At 44.7% G+C, this 23,384-nt stretch overlaps 1 protein-coding gene across 4 annotated transcripts in view; it reads right to left on the minus strand.

Moving 5' to 3' along the window:
- Positions 1-18,334, minus strand: part of LOC106578944 (glutamate receptor ionotropic, kainate 2) — a 270,331-nt gene extending 251,997 nt beyond the window's left edge. For 2 of the 4 annotated variants that reach the window (XM_045701484.1, XM_045701486.1), the window contains exon 1: positions 2,257-2,545. In XM_045701484.1, the coding sequence (XP_045557440.1) occupies positions 2,257-2,533 (277 nt within the window). In that variant the 5' untranslated portion in view covers positions 2,534-2,545. Of the gene's footprint in view, positions 1-2,256; positions 2,546-18,237 lie in introns of those variants that run through there. The other 2 variants (XM_045701489.1, XM_045701495.1) reach the window with 2 other exon arrangements.
- Positions 18,335-23,384: the final 5,050 nt, after the last annotated feature.

Below are 23,384 nucleotides of genomic sequence, written 5' to 3' on the forward strand. Positions count from 1 at the left end.
ACAGTCCAAAAGTACGGGCTACAGTTATTAATGATACATTACACTTGGATGTAATTTGTATCTCTAAATGCATAATACTGTTACATTAATGTATACGTATTAATTATATAGATATTAATCATGCGCATATTATTTGTGTCATTAGGTCTATAGAGTAGATGCAAAATATTTGTCTTCCTTTTCACTAAACCCACGCCAGGTGTAGTTGTATTCACCTTCACTGGCCGTATGTGTAGACTTGTGCAGCGTGGATTTCAGCACCATGGACAGCGTCGCGGTGACCTTCGAATAACTACTCGAATTAGACCTAACTATACATAGCCCAACCTGTGTTTGTTTGATGATAAAATCAATGTTTATTCGTCTTTTTTTTCACTTTGGATATTCAGAGTTGCATAAAGCCTCTGTCGTCATTTAATGAACAGCACCCGACAGCATTCGACAAGTATTTCCGAACAGGACAGCTGCTTGCGTCTGCGTTTCAAGCCGCCCGAGAAATATACGAGGGGCTGTGAAGCACTTTTATTGCAGTTCGTGTTTGAGACTGCTGCACGCGACCCCGGGTGGATTTTCGATGGTGTAGCCTCCAACGGCGTCAATAATATTTCCGAGTAATGCAAATTGACCCAATCAGCTTGACTGAAAGTAAGACAAACGCATACTTACTAACTCCAAGTAGGCCCACGCCATTTCTTTCTCCGTTTGACAAACCGACCGCATAATCTGTTTTTACAAAGACAGATGTGATCGGATTCCTTCTGTTATGTAAAGCCATATGATGTCTCGTTTAATTTCTTGTGTAACATACAATTATAGCTAGGCATTTACATGTTGTCTTAAAACCCGAGTGCCGTTCCATGTCCATATATGAGTAAGAAAGTGTCTTTTCACTCTCCCTCAATAATAAATAATTAAAATGTGCCGAGATGACCCAGTGAAAAGTCAACGTTCGACAGGGATTTATGGTGATTTAATTGCCTATAGCTGTCATAGAATGTACATTAAATGGGGACAGATACGGATAAATGCTTCTGAGGTATTTTTTAGGATGAATGCAGTGACTTTTAACTGGTTACTTGTTTTTAAAGAAATAATATGCGACTCGTTTCTCTTTAAACTAACCGTTCCGATATATATATATTTTCCATCTGGTTTGAGAATACCATTCAGCTGACCGAGGATGAGGAAATTACGCATGGGGTACATGAAGATAACTACAATTACACTGAAATGTTTTTTTTTTTTTTCTGTGGCCATTACTAAATGAAAACATTGGCAATGTCATACTTTAACTTTTGTAGGCTAAGGCAAATGCTTTAAAACGTTATACACATGAAGCCAGTCGCGCGCAATGAGCGAATAGAAGGAGCAGGGAGTTGGCGGTGACTCGCGCACAATCAGTTGGTCGGATGCCAGTTGTAAACTTAAACTATTTCTGCAGGGATTCTTATACATATCCAGTTTAACGACCAGCTTTTTTTCTGGTTACTTTGTAAGAGCTCTCCAAATAGCACTTTGGGCTCATCGGTGCTGTTTTATGGCACTGTGCAATATCCATCTACCATCTGATCATAAACTTGATTTAGGGCTGTGGTGCGCGTGGGTTATGTGCTCATCAGCTGTGGAATTTACATGCGCAACCAGTCGGTTCCTTTCCACCCAGCCTGATTACTCATTATCTATGGATCATTCATAAAGGGGATAACTTCAACGCCACTGACAGCTACGGTTTGTACGGTATTCATTTAATGACCCCATAATGTATTTTCAACCCCACAACATTGTATGCATCAGCAACGAGAGGAGGGACTCGAGAGGGGACACGCATTTTAAATAGGAGTCGAAGGAATACAGGTCACGTATCGACATGGTTTAGTCCTATTAACTAACAAGTCGAAACCTTTTAAGACATTGTAATTGTTTCTACTGACAGAGGTGCGCAGAGCGCACATTGTGACACGACGCGCCGCATTCCCAAAATATAAATGCAACATTCAACATCGAATAGACTAGTGTAGATGAACCGGTGTAAATCGGGAGACTTAGTGTGATCTATAATCGTCACGTTGTGTGTAATTTCTTCGATGAAAGAGACGAGGTGGATAGCCTAATTCTCTCACTTCTGTCTCACCTGTAAAATCCAACATACTAGGCATTCGAACCTTACACGCCCAAGCAGAGGGGAGTACAAGCTGTTAAAGTACACAAATAACCGACAGACAATCATAAAATTATGAAAAAGGATGCGACGCTTACCTTCGATTAGAATGAGCTGAGAAAGTAGTTGATTTGTTCCGATAGAGAGACGAGACAGATCGGTTCCTTCAGACTCGTGTCTCGCTGCGCTCCGCTCCGGCCGTGGGGAAGACACGCCTCCTGTTGGTCGAAAAAACACACTGCTTAAAGCAACAGGGGACCTGCACACCGACGGGTGGATGGACCCGATCCAGCGCCCGGTGGATCTCCAAGTCGAGGTGAGGTGGGGAGACCTGTAGCATGGGGACAAGGGCTGGGCAGGGTGGACTTTACGCATGTCTTATAATCACTTCAGTGGCGAATTAATCCATTAATGGATTATTCATCCATACCACTGCATTCAACTTCTATGCAAAACGGTGTGTGATGGCGCTGAATTTATTTGAGCTTTAATAGATCAAATGGAAAAACAATACGAGGATGGTGCGGGACCAAATGTTAAGCCTCCGGGAGTGCCATATAGGAACAGTGTCATGGGAGTGACACAGAAAGTTATGTGGATGAAACGATAATTACCTGGTGCAATATTGTAAAAACTATAATAATAAGTGTTTAATATCAGGACATTTAGGTCAGTATAAGTTCAACAAGTTGGGATGGAATCTAGCTCATTGCCTGTATGCATCAACTATATGACGCTGTTTATGCTTGTTGTGTAAACAATGCCTCAGTCTCATATTCTGGTAGATCGGAGAGAGAGTAAATGAGGGTTGCAACAACCCCCGGGCTATCAGACGGAAATGACTGCTATTTCTCCCTCTGTCAGTGAAGTACAAAGCGTACAATTTACCGCGGCGACGGAGCGCATCCCTGCCCCAACGCTGACACTGCGCAAGGGCGCACAGGGCGAGAGCTGCGGCGGGATGGGAAAAGCGTGATCTGAGGCCACTGAGTGGTGCCGAAATGAAAGGAATCTTTGATTCCCTACCCCCCAGCGCGCAGCATGAAACGTCGGATTGTGGGGGACTAAAATAAATAGTCAATGACAGCCCTGTGATCTGGGAACAAACCCCACCACTCTCACCCATGGGGAGCTGCAGAGGCCCTAACCCTCCGGGTGTGTGTGTGCGTGCGTGCAGTGGTGTAAAGTACTTAACTAAAAATAATTTAAAGTACTAATTAATTCGTTTTTTTGTTGAATCTACTTTATTTATATTTTTGACAACTTTTCCTTTTACTTCACTACATTCTGACTGACTCCCAAAACCAAGCCATGAGGTCGAAGGAATATTGCATATTTGCAGCATTGAAGGTCCCCAAGAACACAGTGGCCTCTATCATTCTTAAATGGAAGAAGTTTGGAACCAACAAGACTCTTCCTAGAGCTAGGCACCCGGCCAAACTGAGCAATCAGGGGAGAAGGGCCTTGGTCAGGGAGTTGACCAAGAACCTGATGGTCATTCTGACAGAGCTCCAGAGTGCCTCTATGGAGATGGGAGAACCTTCCAGAAGGACAACCATCTCTGCAGCGCTCCACCAATCAGGCCTTATGGTAGAGTGACCAGACGGAAGTCACTCCTCAGTAAAAGGTACATGAAAGCCCGCTTGTAGTTTGCCAAAAGGCACCTAAAGACTCTCAGACCATGAGAAACAAGATTCTCTGGTCTGATGAAACCAAGATTGAACTCTTGGCCTGAATGCCAAGCGTCACATCTGGAGGAAATCTGGCACCATCTCTACGGTGAAGAATGGTGGTGGCAGCATTATGCTGTGGGGATGTTTTTCAGCAGCAGGGACTGGGAGACTAGTCAGGATCGAGGGAAAGATGAACCAAGCAAAGTATAGAGAGATCCTTGATGAAAACCTGCTCCAGAGAGGTCAGGACCTCAGACTGGGGCAAAGGTTCACCTTCCAACAGGACAACAACCCTAAGCACACAGCCAAGACAACGCAGGAGTGGCTTCGGGACAAGTCTCTGAATGTCTTTGAGTGGCCCAGCCAGAGCCCAGATTTGAACCCGATCGAACATCTCTGGAAAGACCTGAAAATAGCTGTGCAGCGACGCTCCCCATCCAACCTAACAGAGCTTGAGAGGATCTGCAGAGGAATGGAAGAAACTCCCCAAATCAGGTGTGCCAAGCTTGTAGTGTCATACCCCAGAAGACTCAAGGCTGTAATCGCTGCCAAAGGTCCTTCAACAAAGTACTGAGTAAAGGGTCTGAAAACTTATGTAAGTGTGATATTTCAGTTTAAAAAATGTATACATTTGCAAACATTTCTAAAAACCTGTTTTTGCTTTGTCATTGTTGGGTATTGTGTGTAGATTGATGAGGGGGATTTAAAAAAAATTAGAATAAGGCTGTAACGTAACAAAATGTGGAAAAAGAACACTTTCCGAATGCACTGTAAACAGGGTGGGACATCATGCCAATTCATCCACCAGGAAAGGTGATGACCACTGAAATGCACATGCCTTCTCTTTCCCTTTCTTACAATAGTTGATATATGTACTGTTCATCGCTGACTTTCTTACTCTTTCTCTCTCCTGATAGAGAGAAGAGGCTTGAACCTGACACGGACACGACTGGGCCATTTCAACATATTTTTCAGTTTTCAGCTTCTGCCAGCCAAGTGCCCTCTTTCCATGCTATACCAACCCAATTCCTTCCTACCCATGGCATAGATGCAATCGATAGGCCTGATACTTTACCCTTCATATTAATGCCATTCAATACAAACAGCGAAGGGTCATAAGCAATTTCATAAATACCATTTTCTATTACTCATCATCTGAGCATTGTGAGAATGATTGCTTTTAGCACGTGCATGTTATTGATGCTAGATTGCACAGCTCACTGCCAATAGTGATTCAGAGAGGTTTCTTCCTTTTATGTTGGATCATGACACAGATATGTGTCCATACCTGTGATAACATCATCAGATGCTTCAGATATAAGCCATCTCAATGACTAAAGACACAAAGGACGTTGGAGAGCTCATCTACTGGGTCTCAGTCTATAGCCTGGTGGATCTCCATTGTCCAAATGAAAATTAAGGTTGAAAGCTTACCCAGAGGGCAAAGTGAAATGACATAATCACAATCAACTACAACCAACCTGTCACGGGCGTCATATGAATTGGACCAAAACGCAGCGGGAATGTGAATGCTCATTATATTCTTTTATTAAATAAAATGAACACTGAACAAAAAGAACGACGAAAACAGTCTTGTCAGGTGCAACAAACACTAAAGAGGAAACAACTACCCACAAACCCCATAGAAAAAACACCCCTCTTAAATAGGACCTTCAATTAGAAGCAACGAGGAGCAGCTGCTTCCAATTGAAGGTCAACCCAATAAACACCACATAGAAATAGATATACTAGAACTAACATAGAAATAGATAAACAAGAACAAACACCTCCCTGCCACGCCCTGACCAAACTACAATAACAAACAACCTCTTTTACTGGTCAGGACGTGACACAACCAGAACTGGTTATAACCTGATGATAATGAAGTCATTTCAACCAGTTTTGTCTGCAGTGTATAAAACACAATAAGCTGATGTCCACCGAATCTTTTCATACCACTGACAATACCTCCTCCTTATTTCCATGGAAACACCTAGTCACCTGCTGTTACTGATAAATGGAGAAGAACACATCTTGATAGAAGAATTGGCAGAATTGGAAAGTCTGGTTTGGTTTTTATCCATTCTTCATAAATTCTAAACAAAATGCTGATTTGAAACACATGCACTGGATAATCATATTCAACTACACTATAATTGGCAAAATAATCAGCTTAATATGTCACAGTCAGTGGCTTTCCACTGACTGATTATTGAGAGTGCTGATCAATAGATGTGTCTCATCTCAATGGTCACCTGGACAATATACAACTCCTATTAGCACCAGCCCAATACACTCAATTTGATGATGCATTTCATGATAAATTAGCAATTAGTGCTGTTCTCAGCCTCTCTATATTACTCTCTCCCTCTCCTCTCTCTCTCTCTGATGGTGACGCACACACAAACCAAACCTACACATCAAAAATAGCCTGTCACTTACAACACACACACACACACACACACACACACACACACACACACACACACACACACACACACACACACACACACACACACACACACACACACAACACCACAGCAGCAGGTCATGGTGAAGTTTTAATGGCTTCTAATTGCGTTTTGCTGTTTCAGATCCTTTTAGTTGTGTGTTATTTTTCAGCACCTCTCTACTGTCAGAACATAGCACCGTCACGGAAGCAGACAGAGCAGAGGAAAGGTAAATAAAGAGGAAAGGAGGGGATTGCTGAAGACTTTACTTGAGTTACTTGCATTCTTATGTTGCGTAAGGTATACATTTTACTTTTGAATACCTCTTGAAGATGTGTTATTCTCATAGAGAAAGCTATCCTTGCTAAAAAAAGAAGACATTTTACAGTATACCAGACAAACACAACAATAACCCCAGCACCTTGTGTCCTTAGAGTCAACCCTACATCTCCGTCTCCTGTGACTGTCTTGGGACAACAGTAAATACCTTGTGAAACACTGCACGTCTGCGCATCAGGCCACATTCAATTTCATCCCTACTCACATCCTTACACAGCGGTTGGTATAGCGCTACACAGTACTACAGTGTTTTTTTTACAGTGCTGCTACAGAGAAGAATGCTCAGTGACCATACACACAAGGATAATTACAGTTCATCAGCTACGTAAGATTAAACATTGCCTGTCTTATTTTACTCTACAAACTCGAAGAGGATGATAACGATTTCATTCTAAGTCATCTGCAAGACAGAATTGGATGATGACTAGGGGGATGAGGGGTGAACAAATACATTTTATTCAAGTAGTGTAGTGGGATACCTCAGAGTGTTAGGGAGTAGTCTAAACTAGAGCCCTTTACTGTAGTGGGATACCTCAGGGTGTTAGGGAGTAGTCTAAACTAGAGCCCTTTACTGTAGTGTGATACCTCAGGGTCTGAGTCAGTAGACTATCACTAAAGCCCTTTACTGTAGTGTGATACCTCAGGGTCTGAGTCAGTAGACTATCACTAAAGCCCTTTACTGCAGTGTGATACCTCAGGGTCTGAGTCAGTAGACTATCACTAAAGCCCTTTACTGTAGTGTGATACCTCAGGGTCTGAGTCAGTAGACTATCACTAAAGCCCTTTACTGTAGTGTGATACCTCAGGGTCTGAGTCAGTAGACTATCACTAAAGCCCTTTACTGTAGTGTGATACCTCAGGGTCTGAGTCAGTAGACTATCACTAAAGCCCTTTACTGTAGTGTGATACCTCAGGGTCTGAGTCAGTAGACTATCACTAAAGCCCTTCACTGTAGTGTGATACCTCAGGGTCTGAGTCAGTAGACTATCACTAAAGCCCTTTACTGTAGTGTGATACCTCAGGGTCTGAGTCAGTAGACTATCACTAAAGCCCTTCACTGTAGTGTGATACCTCAGGGTCTGAGGGAGTAGTCTAAACTAAAGCCCTTCACTGTAGTGTGATACCTCAGGGTCTGAGGCAGTAGTCTAAACTAAAGCCCTTCACTGTAGTGTGATACCTCAGGGTCTGAGGCAGTAGTCTAAACTAAAGCCCTTCACTGTAGTGTGATACCTCAGGGTCTGAGGCAGTAGTCTAAACTAAAGCCCTTCACTGTAGTGTGATACCTCAGGGTCTGAGGGAGTAGTCTAAACTAGAGCCCTTACTGGAACAGTCACATCATAGAGATCAGATGAAGAGGAAGTCGACTCAGAGAAAACAGAAGAGTATGTAAATAATGTATTACTCAGACTCTCCCAGTGGCAAAGTGATCTGAACAGAGATGCGTTCCAATAAAGCAGGTAGCTTAACCTCCCACTAGTATTATTATTGAATACATATTTGCTTCTCCAGTATTCTCTAAGATGTTTTTCTTGATGTTGGGGGTGTATATTTAAATGTAAAGAATAGCAGAGAGAGTGATACAGTATATCCCCAAGATGTCAAATGATTTGCACACACACACACACACACACACACACACACACACACACACACACACACACACACACACACACACACACACACACACACACACACACACACACACACACACACACAAACAGCAAGCAAACACAAATGCATGCACGCACACACACACACACACGCACACACGCACGCACACACACACACAAACAAGCAAGCAAACACAAATGCATGCACGCACACGCACACACAAACACACACACATACACACACACAATCGCTCTGATCATTTAACCTGTTTACAGATTTTCTTCCAAATCATCCCTAAACTCAACAGATTAAACAACTCCATCCTACAATGCCTGTAGATACTGTTAATGCCAAACTCTCTGTCCACGATCATCCCCCACTACTTCCTTCGTGTCTGTCTGATCAAATCAAAGTTTATTTGTCACGTGCGCCGAATACAACAGGTGTAGATCTTACAGTGAAATGCTTACTTACAGGCTCTAATCAATAGCGCAAAAAAGGTATTAGGTGAATAATAGGTAAGTAAAGAAATAAAAACAATAGTAAAAAGACAGTGAAAAATAACAGTAGCGAGGCAATAAAAGTAGCGAGGCTACATACAGACACCGGTTAGTCAGGCTGATTGAGGTAGTATGTACATGTAGATATGGTTAAAGTGACTATGCATATATGATGAACAGAGAGTAGCAGTAGAGTAAAAGAGGGGTTGGCGGGTGGTGGTTGGCGGGACACAATGCAGATAGCCTGGACAGCCAATGTGCGGGAGCACTGGTTGGTCGGGCCAATTGAGGTAGTATGTACATGAATGTATAGTTAAAGTGACTATGCAAATATGATAAAAAGAGAGTAGCAGCAGCGTAAAAGAGGGGTTGGGAGGGGGGACACACAGTGCAAATAGTCCGGGTAGCCATTTGATTACCTGTTCAGGAGTCTTATGGCTTGGGAGTAAAATAGCTGTCCCACTCACTCTCCTCCTGGTAATGAAGCCTGGAGGATAATGGATGGTAGCTAGCCATTGCAAAGAGAAAAAGTAGGACCCCCTTCATCCAGAGAGAGCTAGGGAAGACTGCCTCTGAGAAAATCAAGTTGAAAGGTGCTCTGACTGCCCCCAAACCTCCATTCCGCATCCATGCCCCTCACCAAAAAGAATTGCGAAAAATTGCTGGTTGTTGGAATGTATACTTTTGCTGCCCATCTGCTGAGGAGGATTGTTTTATGTCATTTCAGCAGCAAACAGCCTCTCTGACTCAGAGCCAATCAGACAGATTAAGGGATGGAGGGACGGACCTTCACCTGTAACTACCCCCTTGAATACAAACACAAATACACATTGAAGTTCTATCTACAAAGCTTGTCAAACTTGGCAAGGTCTGAGTAACTTGAATTCAGTGATCTGGGCCCCTATCCACAAAGCCTCTCAGAGTGGGAGTGCTGATCTGATCTGCCTTTTAGATCATAATGTGTAAGATTATATAGACAGGTTGGGACCTGATCTTAGATCAGCACTCCTACTCTGAGGCGCTTTGTGAATACGGGCCCTGATCTCACACTGACATAAATGATGCAGTCGAGAGTGAGGATATCACAGTTGTCAAATCTGTATGTATGTAGTGTATGTGTATTAGAGGATACAGGAATCCTGATATCGTTAACAATCTGAACACATTATAGTCAGAGGCTGATGTTGGGTATTTATACTAGCTGTACTGAAGTGTGTTCCCTCATGTTCCCTCCGTGTGTGTGGCGGTGTGTGTCCATGAGCATGGGGAGGTCAGGGGCCCGGTGAAAAGTCCCTCTTCTCTGTCCCTCTCTGATTACCAATTACTGCTGTGCGCGCCAGCGAAGGTCTCGGCTGAGCAGCCGGGTCTGTCTTAATGAGAGAGGGGCCACAGCCACGCATCTGACGTCAGCCCTGTAAATACCAGCCTAGATCAGCCACAAACAAAGCCAAGGAGCCACCAAGAGACAGAGGAAGAGAAAATGAGAGGGGAGTAGGGGAGAAGGTGGGAGGGGATAGGAGACTAGGGGAGAGAGTGGGAGGGAAGAGGGGAGTAGGGGAGAAGGTGGGAGGGGATAGGAGACTAGGGGAGAGAGTGGGAGGGGATAGGAGACTAGGGGAGAGTGTGGGAGGGGATAGGAGACTAGGGGAGAGAGTGGGAGGGGATAGGAGACTAGGGGAGAGGGTGGGAGGGAAGAGGGGAGTAGGGGAGAGAGTGGGAGGGGATAGGAGACTAGGGGAGAGTGTGGGAGGGGATAGGAGACTAGGGGAGAGAGTGGGAGGGGATAGGAGACTAGGGGAGAGAGTGGGAGGGGATAGGAGACTAGGGGAGAGTGTGGGAGGGGATAGGAGACTAGGGGAGAGAGTGGGAGGGGATAGGAGACTAGGGGAGAGTGTGGGAGGGGATAGGAGACTAGGGGAGAGAGTGGAAGGGGATAGGAGACTAGGGGAGAGAGTGGGAGGGGATAGGAGACTAGGGGAGAGTGTGGGAGGGGATAGGAGACTAGGGGAGAGAGTGGAAGGGGATAGGAGACTAGGGGAGAGTGTGGGAGGGGATAGGAGACTAGGGGAGAGAGTGGGAGGGGATAGGAGACTAGGGGAGAGTGTGGGAGGGGATAGGAGACTAGGGGAGAGAGTGGAAGGGGATAGGAGACTAGGGGAGAGAGTGGGAGGGGATAGGAGACTAGGGGAGAGTGTGGGAGGGGATAGGAGACTAGGGGAGAAAGTGGGGGGGATAGGAGACTAGGGGAGAGTGTGGGAGGGGATAGGAGACTAGGGGAGAAAGTGGGGGGAAGAGGGGAGTAGGGGAGAGAGTGGGAGGGAAGAGGGGAGTAGGGGAGAGTGTGGGAGGGGATAGGAGACTAGGGGAGAGTGTGGGAGGGGGTAGGAGACTAGGGGAGAGAGTGGGAGGGGATAGGAGACTAGGGGAGAGTGTGGGAGGGGATAGGAGACTAGGGGAGAGTGTGGGAGGGGATAGGAGACTAGGGGAGAGAGTGGGAGGGAAGAGGGGAGTAGGGGAGAGAGTGGGAGGGAAGAGGGGAGTAGGGGAGAGTGTGGGAGGGGATAGGAGACTAGGGGAGAGTGTGGGAGGGGGTAGGAGACTAGGGGAGAGAGTGGGAGGGGCTAGGAGACTAGGGGAGAGTGTGGGAGGGGATAGGAGACTAGGGGAGAGTGTGGGAGGGGATAGGAGACTAGGGGAGAGAGTGGGAGGGAAGAGGGGAGTAGGGGAGAGAGTGGGAGGGGATAGGAGACTAGGGGAGAGAGTGGGAGGGGATAGGAGACTAGGGGAGAGTGTGGGAGGGGATAGGAGACTAGGGGAGAGTGTGGGAGGGGTAGGAGACTAGGGGAGAGAGTGGGAGGGGATAGGAGACTAGGGGAGAGTGTGGGAGGGGATAGGAGACTAGGGGAGAGTGTGGGAGGGGATAGGAGACTAGGGGAGAGAGTGGGAGGGGTAGGAGACTAGGGGAGAGAGTGGGAGGGGATAGGAGACTAGGGGAGAGTGTGGGAGGGGATAGGAGACTAGGGGAGAGAGTGGGAGGGGATAGGAGACTAGGGGAGAGTGTGGGAGGGGATAGGAGACTAGGGGAGAGTGTGGGAGGGGATAGGAGACTAGGGGAGAGAGTGGGAGGGGGTAGGAGACTAGGGGAGAGAGTGGGAGGGGATAGGAGACTAGGGGAGAGAGTGGGAGGGGATAGGAGACTAGGGGAGAGTGTGGGAGGGGATAGGAGACTAGGGGAGAGTGGGAGGGAAGAACACAAATACATTCGGAGAAAAACTATTTGTTATCACGTCATTCACTTTCGGTCCTTCTCGATTCCTTTATTGCCTTCCTATTGTCTACCTTTCTTCCTCTCCCTCTCTCTGTCTCTCTCTCTCCCTCTCTCTGTCTCTCTCTCCCTCTCCCTCTCTCTGTCTCTCCCTCTCTCTCCCTCTCATTTATGTGAAATTAAAGGTTTCTGCTCGGTCTATAATTAGTTGACCCTGACTCTAATTAGAAATGCTCTGTGCAGTGCCACTTCAGATTAGACACAACCCAATATGTCCCTTAGTGTGGTTGCCGTGCAGACGAGTGGGTGTGTGTGTGTGTGTGTGCGTGCGTGTGTGTGTGTGCGTGCGTGTACGTGTGCATTGGTGTCGTACAAAAATGCCACAGAGCCAAGTCCTTCATCCAAAGATAAGGGCTACACTGCCAATCAGCCAGTCAAATTGTGTGTACTGGCACTAAAAGGTCCCCAGTGCCTTGGTGTCTCTGCCATGGATGGTAGTTAGGCAGCTAGCTCTCATCATGTCTCTATCAAAGCCAGGTAATCAGAATAAGAGGGACAGGTTCATTCAGCATTGGCCCTGGCTCACTTTAGATGTTTCTATTGATGTGTCAGATGCAGATCAAGAAGAGGTCTATTAATTGGAGCCGATCCACAATGACTAGGTTGACCAGAGCCCTGCGCACTAGATAGGGAATAGAGTGTCATTTGAGATGGAGACCTAGTGTCTACCTCCCGCAACACTCGCATGTCCAACCCGTCCTAGTGAAGTCAGTCACTGGCCAGGACACCTTCAGCGGTCAGAGGCCCCTCAGACTGGGATTTAATCAGAGACTTCTCTCTCGGCACGATCCTCCATGAGCCTCATCAGAACATGCACAGGAATAATGTGGCACAACCTTTAGTGAAATGTCAGAAAATATCACCATTAGAAAGCATCTTCATTAAGTAAAACGAAGGGGGTTGGCTGAAAGACCTTTTTTCACCGCCTCGTAAGCGGAGCGGAATTAGCTTCCGCAGCATGGAGAGTGTGTGGAGAGAGTGTGTGCAGACAGAGAGCGAGACAGCGAGACAGAGAGTGAGCACCAAAGCCCCGCTGATCCTTATGTAGGGGAAATTATATTTATTTATTGAAAGTTTGAAATAAAAAGAAAGGCCAGGGGGCGTTTAAGTGTTGGAGTAGAGAATCAGGTAGTGACTCCAGAGACATGATAGCTCAGAGTTAGATGTTTAAAGTAAACATAGTTACTTAGAATGCGGCACACTAAGAGCCAAAAACACACACAGCATATCCTTGACTGGGATTTCCTATAACTAGAGGCAGTGGTGTTGAGGCTAGATAGCAGAGATACACAGAGAGCTGTGGCATCAGGGCACAATGGGTTCCTGGAAAAGAGTTGCCTGTTTGACTAGAACAAAATTGCACACAACAGATGAGAGAAGAGAAGATGAAACAAAGTGAAAATGAGAGAAAGAGAGATAGAGACAGAAAGTGTTTAGCCAGACAAAATGGTCAGCAGCAGGAGAGGAGAGTGTTCTTGGAGGACACTGAGATGAGAGACAGAACATATTTAGCCAGAAGAATAAAATTGCAGATTGAGGGCAGAGAGAGCGAGAGAGAGAGAGCGAGAGAGAGAGAGAGAGAGAGAGGAAGAGAGAGAGAGGAAGAGAGAGAGCGAGAGAGAGAGAGAGAGAGAGGGAGAGAGAGGGAGAGAGAGAGAGAGAGAGAGAGAGAGAGAGAGAGAGAGAGAGAGAGAGAGGGGAAAGGAAAGGGATTAAAAGTGTATCGATCGGGGCCCTGCAATCGCTTCTCACATTATATGAAGCCATTTTTAATTCACCCCAACACTGTGGAGAGGGAATAGAGAAGATGAAGACAGGAATAGAGAAGAGAGAGGGAGAGAGATAGAAGATGTAGAGAGAGAGAGATGGTGAGAGAGGGGGGGGGGGGGTATAGACTATTGAAGAAGAGGAGAGAGCGAGAAAAAGAGCCAGGATTGGAGGGGTTGTCCCGATCAATAGGCTTGTACATCTGGAGATGTCTCAACTCCCCTCCCCCTCCCTCACCAACCCCCCCTTCTCTCTCTCTCTCTCTCTCTCTCTCCCCTCTCTCTCTCCCTCTCTATCACCTCTCTCTCTCCCTATCACTCCTCTCTCTCTCCTCATCTCTCCTCTCTCCTCTCTCCCCCTCCCTATCTCTCTCCTCTCATACAGAGGAAATAGACCCCTCATAAACCTCTCACCACACTCCATGTTCTCTCTCCAGCAAAAACACACTGACAGGAAAACAACATCTCCCTCTATAATTACCCTTTCATGGTGATGTCTTGACTTAAACCTGCTTCTAGAAATAGGCTCTCCATTTAAATATAGTGGTGAGTGCAATGCACTCTCTCCATCATATTGTTAATGGGCAAGTTCTTTTGGATTTAAACTCTCTCTTCAGTGTGGTAGGTTACTCTCCAACTAGTCCTAATGCAATCAAAGCACAAACACACAGCTTTGTTTTATCTAGAGACTGGGGACACTGTCTGATGAGTCTCCCTCAGTTCTGCGTGTGTTGACGTCAACAATAGAGTCTGTTCCAAACAAAACGCGGTATCTGTCAGCGACAATGCCCTGTCTCTCAGAAGCCACTCTGGAATTGGCACCATTCCTCCAGTGAAGGTTAGAATGCATTACGACACTCTGCTGTAAAATTGACATTGTGCTTCTACTGTCGCATCTCACAAATGAACACGTAGCCTACTGATGTGATGTGTGACACTTTCAAACTGAAATTGTGTCAGTATTTCATTTCGTTCATCTGTTATCTGACTGGTAAACATTGGGACCTACCTTCGTATCACTTACTACAACAGCTTGAGAGAGAGAGAAATGAGAAAGAGAGGGAGAAAAAGCGAGAGAACGAGAGGGAGAGAAAGAGAGCGAGAGAGAACATGGGTGATAGGACTGATCATACATATGGAGGAAGCCTGGTTGTGATAAGTAGGTCTGTGCTGGGTTAAAGAGTGACCCTGAAATAGGCTGGGATGCAGTGAGAGGTCTGGATTGAAAATTCCCTCCACATCTTCTCATGCTCTGCCACCCTGGCCAAATGACTACTGACGGATATAGTACAGGCGAGCACTGAGAAACGTAAATTGGTTCACTTTGCACTCACTAAAACATTTATGTCAGTGGAACCAGTCATTTAGAGAAGAAAATATTGTTTTAAAACTGATTTATACTTGCAATAGCAAAATGAATAGAAAAGCGCTCTTTGTGAGGGCTGCATGGTGGGTTTACATTTCAATGTGTGAAGGAAACATGGGTCAGAGAGAAAGATGGGGGAGAGAAGTGAGATAGACAGACAGAAAGACAGAGAAGAGGCGGAGAGAGAGAAAGAGAGGGGGAGAGGAGTGAGATAGACAGACAGAAAGACAGAAGAGGCAGAGAGAGAGAAAGAGAGGGGGAGAGGAGTGAGATAGACAGACAGAAAGACAGAGAAAAGGCACAGAGAGAGAAAGAGAGGGGGAGAGGAGTGAGATAGACAGACAGAAAGACAGAAGCGGCGGAGAGAGAGAAAGAGAGGGGGAGAGGAGTGAGATAGACAGACAGAAAGACAGAAGAGGCAGAGAGAGAGAAAGAGAGGGGGAGAGGAGTGAGATAGACAGACAGAAAGACAGAGAAAAGGCACAGAGAGAGAAAGAGAGGGGGAGAGGAGTGAGATAGACAGACAGAAAGACAGAAGAGGCAGAGAGAGAGAAAGAGCGAGGGAGAGAGGGCTACGTGCACTCATTCATTTCAGTGGGAGAGAAAAGATTAAACGATAAAGTCATGATTATTTGGGGTTTTAATGTCATTGCTTTTAATCACGCTATCAAAATGATACCTCAGGAGAAGTGGATACACATTACCCTGACATGAAATAAGTGACTCAGTTAAATGAATTGTAGTGTAGTGAATTAATTATAGTGAAGTGTAGCTGTAGTGATGGTGCCTTGCAAAAGTAGTCATGACCCTTGGATTTCTTCACATTTTATTGTGTTACAAAGTGGGATTATAATGGATTTAATTGTCATTTTTTTGTCAACAATCTACACAAAATACTATGTAATGTCAAAGTGAGAAAATAAATCTATATTTTTTTAAAGAAACAACATTCATAACTAAAATATAGTTGCATAAGTATTCAGCTCCTTTGTTTAGGCACGTCTACATGAGTTCAGGAGTCAGAATTAGCTAAACAAATCACATAATAAGTTATATGGACTCACTCTATGTGAAATAATAGGGGTTGACATGATTTATAAATGACTAACCTTTCCTCTGTCCTCCATACATACAAGATCTGGAAGGTCCCTCCGTCAAATGTTGAATTACAAGCACAGGTTCAACTACAAAGGCCTTTTGAAAGCCTCATAAAGAAGGACAGTGATTGGTAGATGGGTAACAATGAGAAATGTTATATTTCTTTAAGCATGGCCAAATTAATAATTATGCTGTGGATGATGTATTAAACCACCCAGACACATCAAAGATACAGTCGTCCTTCTGAACTGAACTGCAGGACAGGAAGGAAATTGCTCAGAGATGTTACCATGAGGCCATTGGTGATGTTAAAACAGCTACAGAGTTCAATGGCTGTGATGGGAGAAAACTGAGGATGGATCAACAACATTGTAATGACTCCACAATAATGATTTAAATGACAGAGTGAAAAGAAGAATACAAATATACAGAATACATATATTCCAAAACATGTATGTATGCAACAAGGCACTAAAGTAACACTGAAACAACAACAAAAAAACACAGCAAAAGAATGCACCTTTTGGCCTAAATGCAAAGCCATATGTTTGGGGCAAATCCAACGCAACACATCACTGAGTAACTGCTTCCTTATTTTCAAGCATGGTGGTGGCTGCATCATGTTATGGGTATGCCCGAGTGGTGCAGCGGTCTAAGGCACTGCATCTCAGTGCATGAGGCGTCACTACAGTCCCTGGTTCGAATCCAGGCTGTCTCACATCCAGCCGTGATTGGGAGTCCCATAGGGTGGCGCACAATTGGCCAAGCGTCGTCCAGGTTTGGCCAGGGTAGGTCGTCATTGTAAATAAGAATTTCTTCTTAACTGACTTGCATAGTTAAATAATAATAAGCAAGTAAACAGGGTGGAGCTAAGCACAGGCAAAATCCTAGTGGAAAACCTGCTTCAGCCTGCTTTACACCAGACACTGGGAGAGGAATTCACCTTCCAGCAGGAAAATAATCTACAACACAAAGCCAAATCTACACTGGAGTTGCTTACCAAGAAGACTGGGAAAGTTCCTGAGTGGCCAAGTTTCAGTTTTGACTTAAATATGTTTTAAAATCTATGGCAAAACTTGAACATTGCTGTTTAGCCATGATCCCCAACATCTTGATAGAGCTTGAAGAATTTTGAAAAGAATAATGGGTAAATATTGCACAATCCAGAAGAATCACAGCTGTAATCGATGCGAAAGATGTTTCTAACCTGTATTGACTCAGGGAACTGAATTACTATATTTAAATTATTTAATTTGTATTAATAAAAATAAAGAATATTCCACTTTGACATTACAGAGTATTTTGTGTAGACTGTTGACCAATAAATTACAACTAAATACATGTCCATCCCACTTTGTAACACAATAAATCCAAGGGGTCTGAATACTTTTGCATGTCACTGTCCTACCAGTAAACGCTAGTATGAAGACAAAATGAATAGTTGTATTGGAATGCTGTCAAGAAACGTGGGTACATTTTCCATGATATCAAATACAACAAGACTGTAACTACCAATATATAAAAAAATACAACAACATGTACAGAAAAAGTACCACCGTTATTGAACTTAATTAAAATGTCCTCTTTTACAGTGTGATTTCCCAGAGATAGCTAGGGGGTAGAGTGACAGTCGTCTGTTTGCTTGGCAGTAGTACTCTGTTTGCTCTGATTAAAATACACTGTGACAATTCATATGTGATAGTTTGTAACATGAAACTCTATGAATTTAACCTCAAATAAATAAGAAGCTGGATTTGACTTCGCCCCCACATACACTGAATATCCAATGCACAAAGTAGCATGTAAATATCTAAGGGCAACCACGTTTGCAATGATAGCTTGTATGTTGTAGCTAAACTATAGGCAATATATAAACATATCACCGATCACTAGCCACACTTCACTTAGGGAAGTTGTAGCCCCATTGAGATGCATGCAGAGATCATGTTACCATGAGAACTGGCCAGTGAGGGGAGTTCCATAGAGTCTCTGTGTCCTGTGTCGGGGGCATCTTTCTCAGACCAGGTAACCGGCTGGCTGACTGTGACTGGAGGGAGAGGGAGAGGGAGAGGGAGAGAGAGAGAGAGAGAGAGAGAGAGAGAGAGAGAGAGAGAGAGAGAGAGAGAGAGAGAGAGAGAGAGAGAGAGAGAGAGAGAGAGAGAGAGAGAGAGAGAGGGTTAGGCTGTGGCTAACTGACTAGCTGTGGCCGGCTGACTTACTGGCTGACTTTCTGGCTAGCTGACTCTGCTCTATAGTGGTAGCAGAGTGGAGGTTCAGTCTCATTTGTAGTTAGTCTCACTACTGTGATCTCTCCACGCCACAGTTGATGGAGTGGTTCTTACCTGTGATGCGCTTGAGAAAGCTATTGTGTTTGGTGATGGATAGAGTTTCTCAGTGCAGTGGGGTCTGGCCGGCTGCTCCGAGGTTTAAATCAATCCGTTCATTTGTGTCTCTGTGGGATTGATTATCTGAAAGTGCAAACAGTTGCGGCGCAGTCTGGATGATGAGGCTCTGACTACGTACACACTCAACAGTACATTTTCATTAAATCACCCACCGCCGCCACTCCTAAGTGCTACCTCTGCTATTACAATGACAAGTAGGAAAACACAGCAGTACCTGCATCTGCCAAAATGTACAGTATGAACATTAAAAAAAACTCAGATCTAAGTGTTTTTTGTCATGGTTGTGCATCAAACAAATTGCATTTTGGGTGATATAGAAATTCCCCATTGTGGTCATTAATAAAGCTGCATTCAAGCAGAAAAAACAAGTCTGTTTGTCAGCACAATGAAAATGGATTTCACTTGATTTAATATTTCATCTTGAGATTTCTAACAAATTGGACTCCTTGTGTTGATACAGGAAAGTTATTTTATGCATATGTTTAAGTCACAGTAAGGATCCAGTGATGTCATTCATGTGGTGTTCAAGCCGAATGTTTGAGGTTATATAAGAGGACTCACCACACCATATAGATCAAACTATTTAGCTCCTCAGCAAGGAGAACCCTGTCATGCTGATGTGATGTGCGGCATGTTCATGTCTCTTCCTATGTATGTAGATCTATAAATGTAGGACCTATGGTGAAATGTCAGACAAAATGGTGTTAGAACCAAGAAGGGTTCAATGTCTCCCTTCATATATGGCCCTAAAAAGGGTTCCAATCTATAGGTACTGTAACTGCCAAAAATAAAGGGAACACTTGAGCAAATGAGGGATACAAAGTACTGTATATTGAAAGCAGGTGCTTCCACACTGGTGTGGTTCCTGAGTTCATTTAGCAATTAACATCTCATCCTGCTTAGGGTCATATATAAAAATACCCAGTTTACCATTATAATGGCTACCATGGCTAGAAGAAGAGATCTCAGTGACTTTGAAAGAGGGGTCTCAAAGGAGCAGAGGGGGTTTAAAGGGTGTGTGTGTGTGTGTGTTTGTCTCAGTCACCAGATCTCAACCCAATCAAACACTTATGGGAGATTCCGGAGAGGCGCCTGAGACGGCGTTTTCCACCACCATCAACAAAACACAAAACGATGGAATATCTCGTGGAAGAATGATGTCGCATCCCTCCAATAGTTCCAGACACTTGTAGGATCTATGCCAAGGTGCATTGAAGCTGTTCTGATGGCTTATGGTGGTCCAATGCTCTGTTAGACACGTTATGTTGGTGTTTCCTTTATTTTGGCAGTTACCTGTATATAGAACTGCAAACCAGCCTTATTATTATCAGTTCTGTGAAGAAGTTCTGCTATAGGTCCAGTGACCAGTGACTCAGGTACCATAATGAATATAACATCCACCCATCCCAGGACACCACCAACAGTAGACCTCTGTTTGCAGATTCATCTGTTAGTGCCAGCCAGGGTCTCCCCATCCCATCCCTTCCCCACTAGAGCAGCACGCCATGCCCCTCCCACACCCCATGCCCTGATCTACACCACCAGGACACCCCTCCTGTACCCCACACCCCCAGATCAGCACCCCTGTGATTGAGGATGGGGGTGTCTGACTGGTAGCCCGTCTGCAGGGCTACTAAATTAAATGTCAGACACTTCCCCTCCTCAGACAAGAGCACTGAGTGTCAGACAGAGTGAGAATTACCCAGAATCCTATTCCAGCCACGGTGCCTGATGCTAGGTCCAATAATGACATTCTATGAAAATCACTATCTAGCCGTCTCAAAAAGGCTGGGCAACACTAAAGTACAAAAGGTGTCCTTCTCTCTCTCTCTCTCTCTCTCTCTCTCTCTCTCTCTCTCTCTCTCTCTCTCTCTCTCATAGATTGAAGATGGGGCACAGCTTAGAGAGTTTAGTGAAATGGCCACAAAGTGTGTGTAAGACTCCTGCTGCATTCTGACTGAAGATACAATCCTTCTTTTTAAACTGTTCAATATTTGGAGTAGAAATATTTGTTTCACTATGTATTTATCATTCTGAATTACCTTTCCTGAAAAGTTTCAGAGTTCTGACACATCTGTATTGGGTACGAGAATCTCAGGCGCTGTACAGAATTCTATTTCACCTTACATTTTATTCTGACATGTACCATCATATTAGATTCTATCTAAAATTGATTTTTTTACATTTTCAAATATTGTCCAGTTAGATTGACCAACTATTCCAAGTGAGAATCCAATTTGATAACCTAGAAAGTATATGAGGCAAACATCCCACCTCAGGAAAAATAAACCAAATCATTTAACTTATTTCAGAGACCATTCTATGGAACAAGCAGTCAACACATCTGTCAGGCTCCTAACCAGATACCATGGAGAGAAAGATTAGCAGAGCAACCCCTCTTCACACAGACTGCTGGAAAATGCAGAGGCATGTGACATGTAACATGCACACCCTCCACACACACCGTCACTCTCACTCTCTCTCTCTCCTATAGTTGTTGGGAGCATCTGGCAGATTGGACTCATGTTTCAGGGAGGTGAGTTATTAAGATTTTATGATCGTGGCTGAGCTGCAGCATAAGTCCTTCACCATGGAGCACAATTCACAATGTAAATAATTAGGATAGGTTTCATATCCAGGGCTGGGGAGGGGAAAAGCTGTTACCAGGCATCCTGGAAGCACATTAGCACAGTGTTCAGTGCCATTACGACACAAACAAATGACCCTGCTCAGCCACAGCAGATAGCAAGAGGGTTTCTTATTGTTTCTGTTGGGAGCGAGAAGTGTCTCTCTCTCTCTTGCACTCTCCCTCTCTCTCTATCTATCTCTCTCTCTGCTCCTCTCTCTCTCTGCTCCTCACTCTCTCTCTCTGCTCCTCTCTCTCTGCCCCTCTCTCTCTCTCTCTCTCTCTCTCTCTCTCTCTCTCTCTGCTCCTCTCTCTCTCGCTCTGCACCTCTCTCTTTTCCTCTATCCATCTCTCTCGCCCTGCTCCCCTCTCTCTCTCTCTCTCTCTCTGCTCCTCTCTCTTTCTCCCTCTGCTCCTCTCTCCCTCTCTCTCTCGCCCCGCTCCCCTCTTTCTCTTTCTCTCTCTCTGCTCCTCTCTCCTTCTCTCGCAGTGCTCCCCCCTCTCTCCTCTCGGCTCTGTAGAACATTAGCAGACAGGAGCCTCTAATGTACCCACCACCACCCTGGATTTGAACATTTGAAATGCACAGAATGCTAAGTAGTTATTTCTTCGTGCAGGGTTTGCTTTGTTTCTGTTGAGGAAGGAAAAATGTGAATGTCAGATAGGCCCTGTGAAATGGTAAACACCATTAAATATTATGCTCTGGGAAATAAATACAATTTATATTCCCCCAGACCCCCCCAGAACTTTCTTGATTGATTATTTGAGATTCTGACCTGAGAGAAAATGTACTGTTACGATCCATTTTTAATCAGTAGATCATTTTTACAAACGTAGCAAAAACACACAGCAATGTTTTCAAAAATCATATTCTACTCATAGGTTTTAACATGATATTTATGCACCTTTCTGCATCTGATTCAACTCTTAGGAAAAGCATCAACAACAAGACACAACAGAGACATAGAATGTATTCTATTCATTCACACTGTAGCAGTTCAGTGTACAAATGAATAGCCTACAGAATTTTGTTACCACTAGATACATTCTATTCTTTCATTGCTGTGTCAGGGCCCACATCATAGGGAGCACAACACAGAAATAATGCTCTCTGTCTGGCTGCCATTGCAAGTTTAGTCATAATGTAAATGCTGATGGCAGGTGTAGCAGGTACGGATCACATTGCAACATTTACTTAATAGAATAACACACCAGTTTGTAAGAGAGGAAAGAATGCTGGGTAATTTGGAGCTGGCATGGTGTCAGCACTTCAGCACAGTATATTGTATTTGTGCAGAAATCATTTTTTTTGGTACCTCTTAAGGGGGTTGTAAAGTGTTTATATGTACAGTAGATGTACGTACAGTCCCCACAGTGACTGCACGTACATACCCAAACCAGAAGCCATGGATTACAGGCAACACCCGCACTGAGCTAAAGGGTAGAGCTGCCACTTTCAAGGAGTGGAACTCTAACACGGAAGCTTATAATAAATCCCTCTATGCCCTCCGACGAACCATCAAACAGGCAAAGCGTCAATATAGGACTAAGATCGAATCGTACTACACCGGCTCCGACACTCGTCGGATATGGCAGGGCTTACAAACTATTACAGACTACAAAGGGAAGCACAGCCAAGAGCTGCCCAGTGACACGAGCCTACCAGATGAGCTAAATCACTTCTATGCTCACTTTGAGGCAAGTAACACTGAAACATGCATGAGAGCATCAGCTGTTCCAGACGACTGTGTGATCACGCGCTCCGCAGCCGATGTAAGACCTTTAAACAGGCCAACATTCACAAGGCCGCAGGGCCAGACGGATTACCAGGACGTGTACTCCGAGCATGCACTTACCAACTGGCAAGTGTCTTCACTGGCATTTTCAACCTCTCCCTGTCTGAGTCTGTAATACAAACATGTTTCAAGCAGACCACCATAGTCCCTGTGCCCAAGAACACTAAGGTAACCTGCCTAAATGACTACTTGCCGGTAGCACTCACGTCTGTAGCCATGAAGTGCTTTGAAAGGCTGGTCATGGCTCACATCAACACCATTATCCCAGAAA

This window comes from Salmo salar, chromosome ssa02 (genome assembly GCF_905237065.1).
Source record: "Salmo salar chromosome ssa02, Ssal_v3.1, whole genome shotgun sequence".
In the NCBI taxonomy this organism is placed as follows: domain Eukaryota; kingdom Metazoa; phylum Chordata; class Actinopteri; order Salmoniformes; family Salmonidae; genus Salmo; species Salmo salar.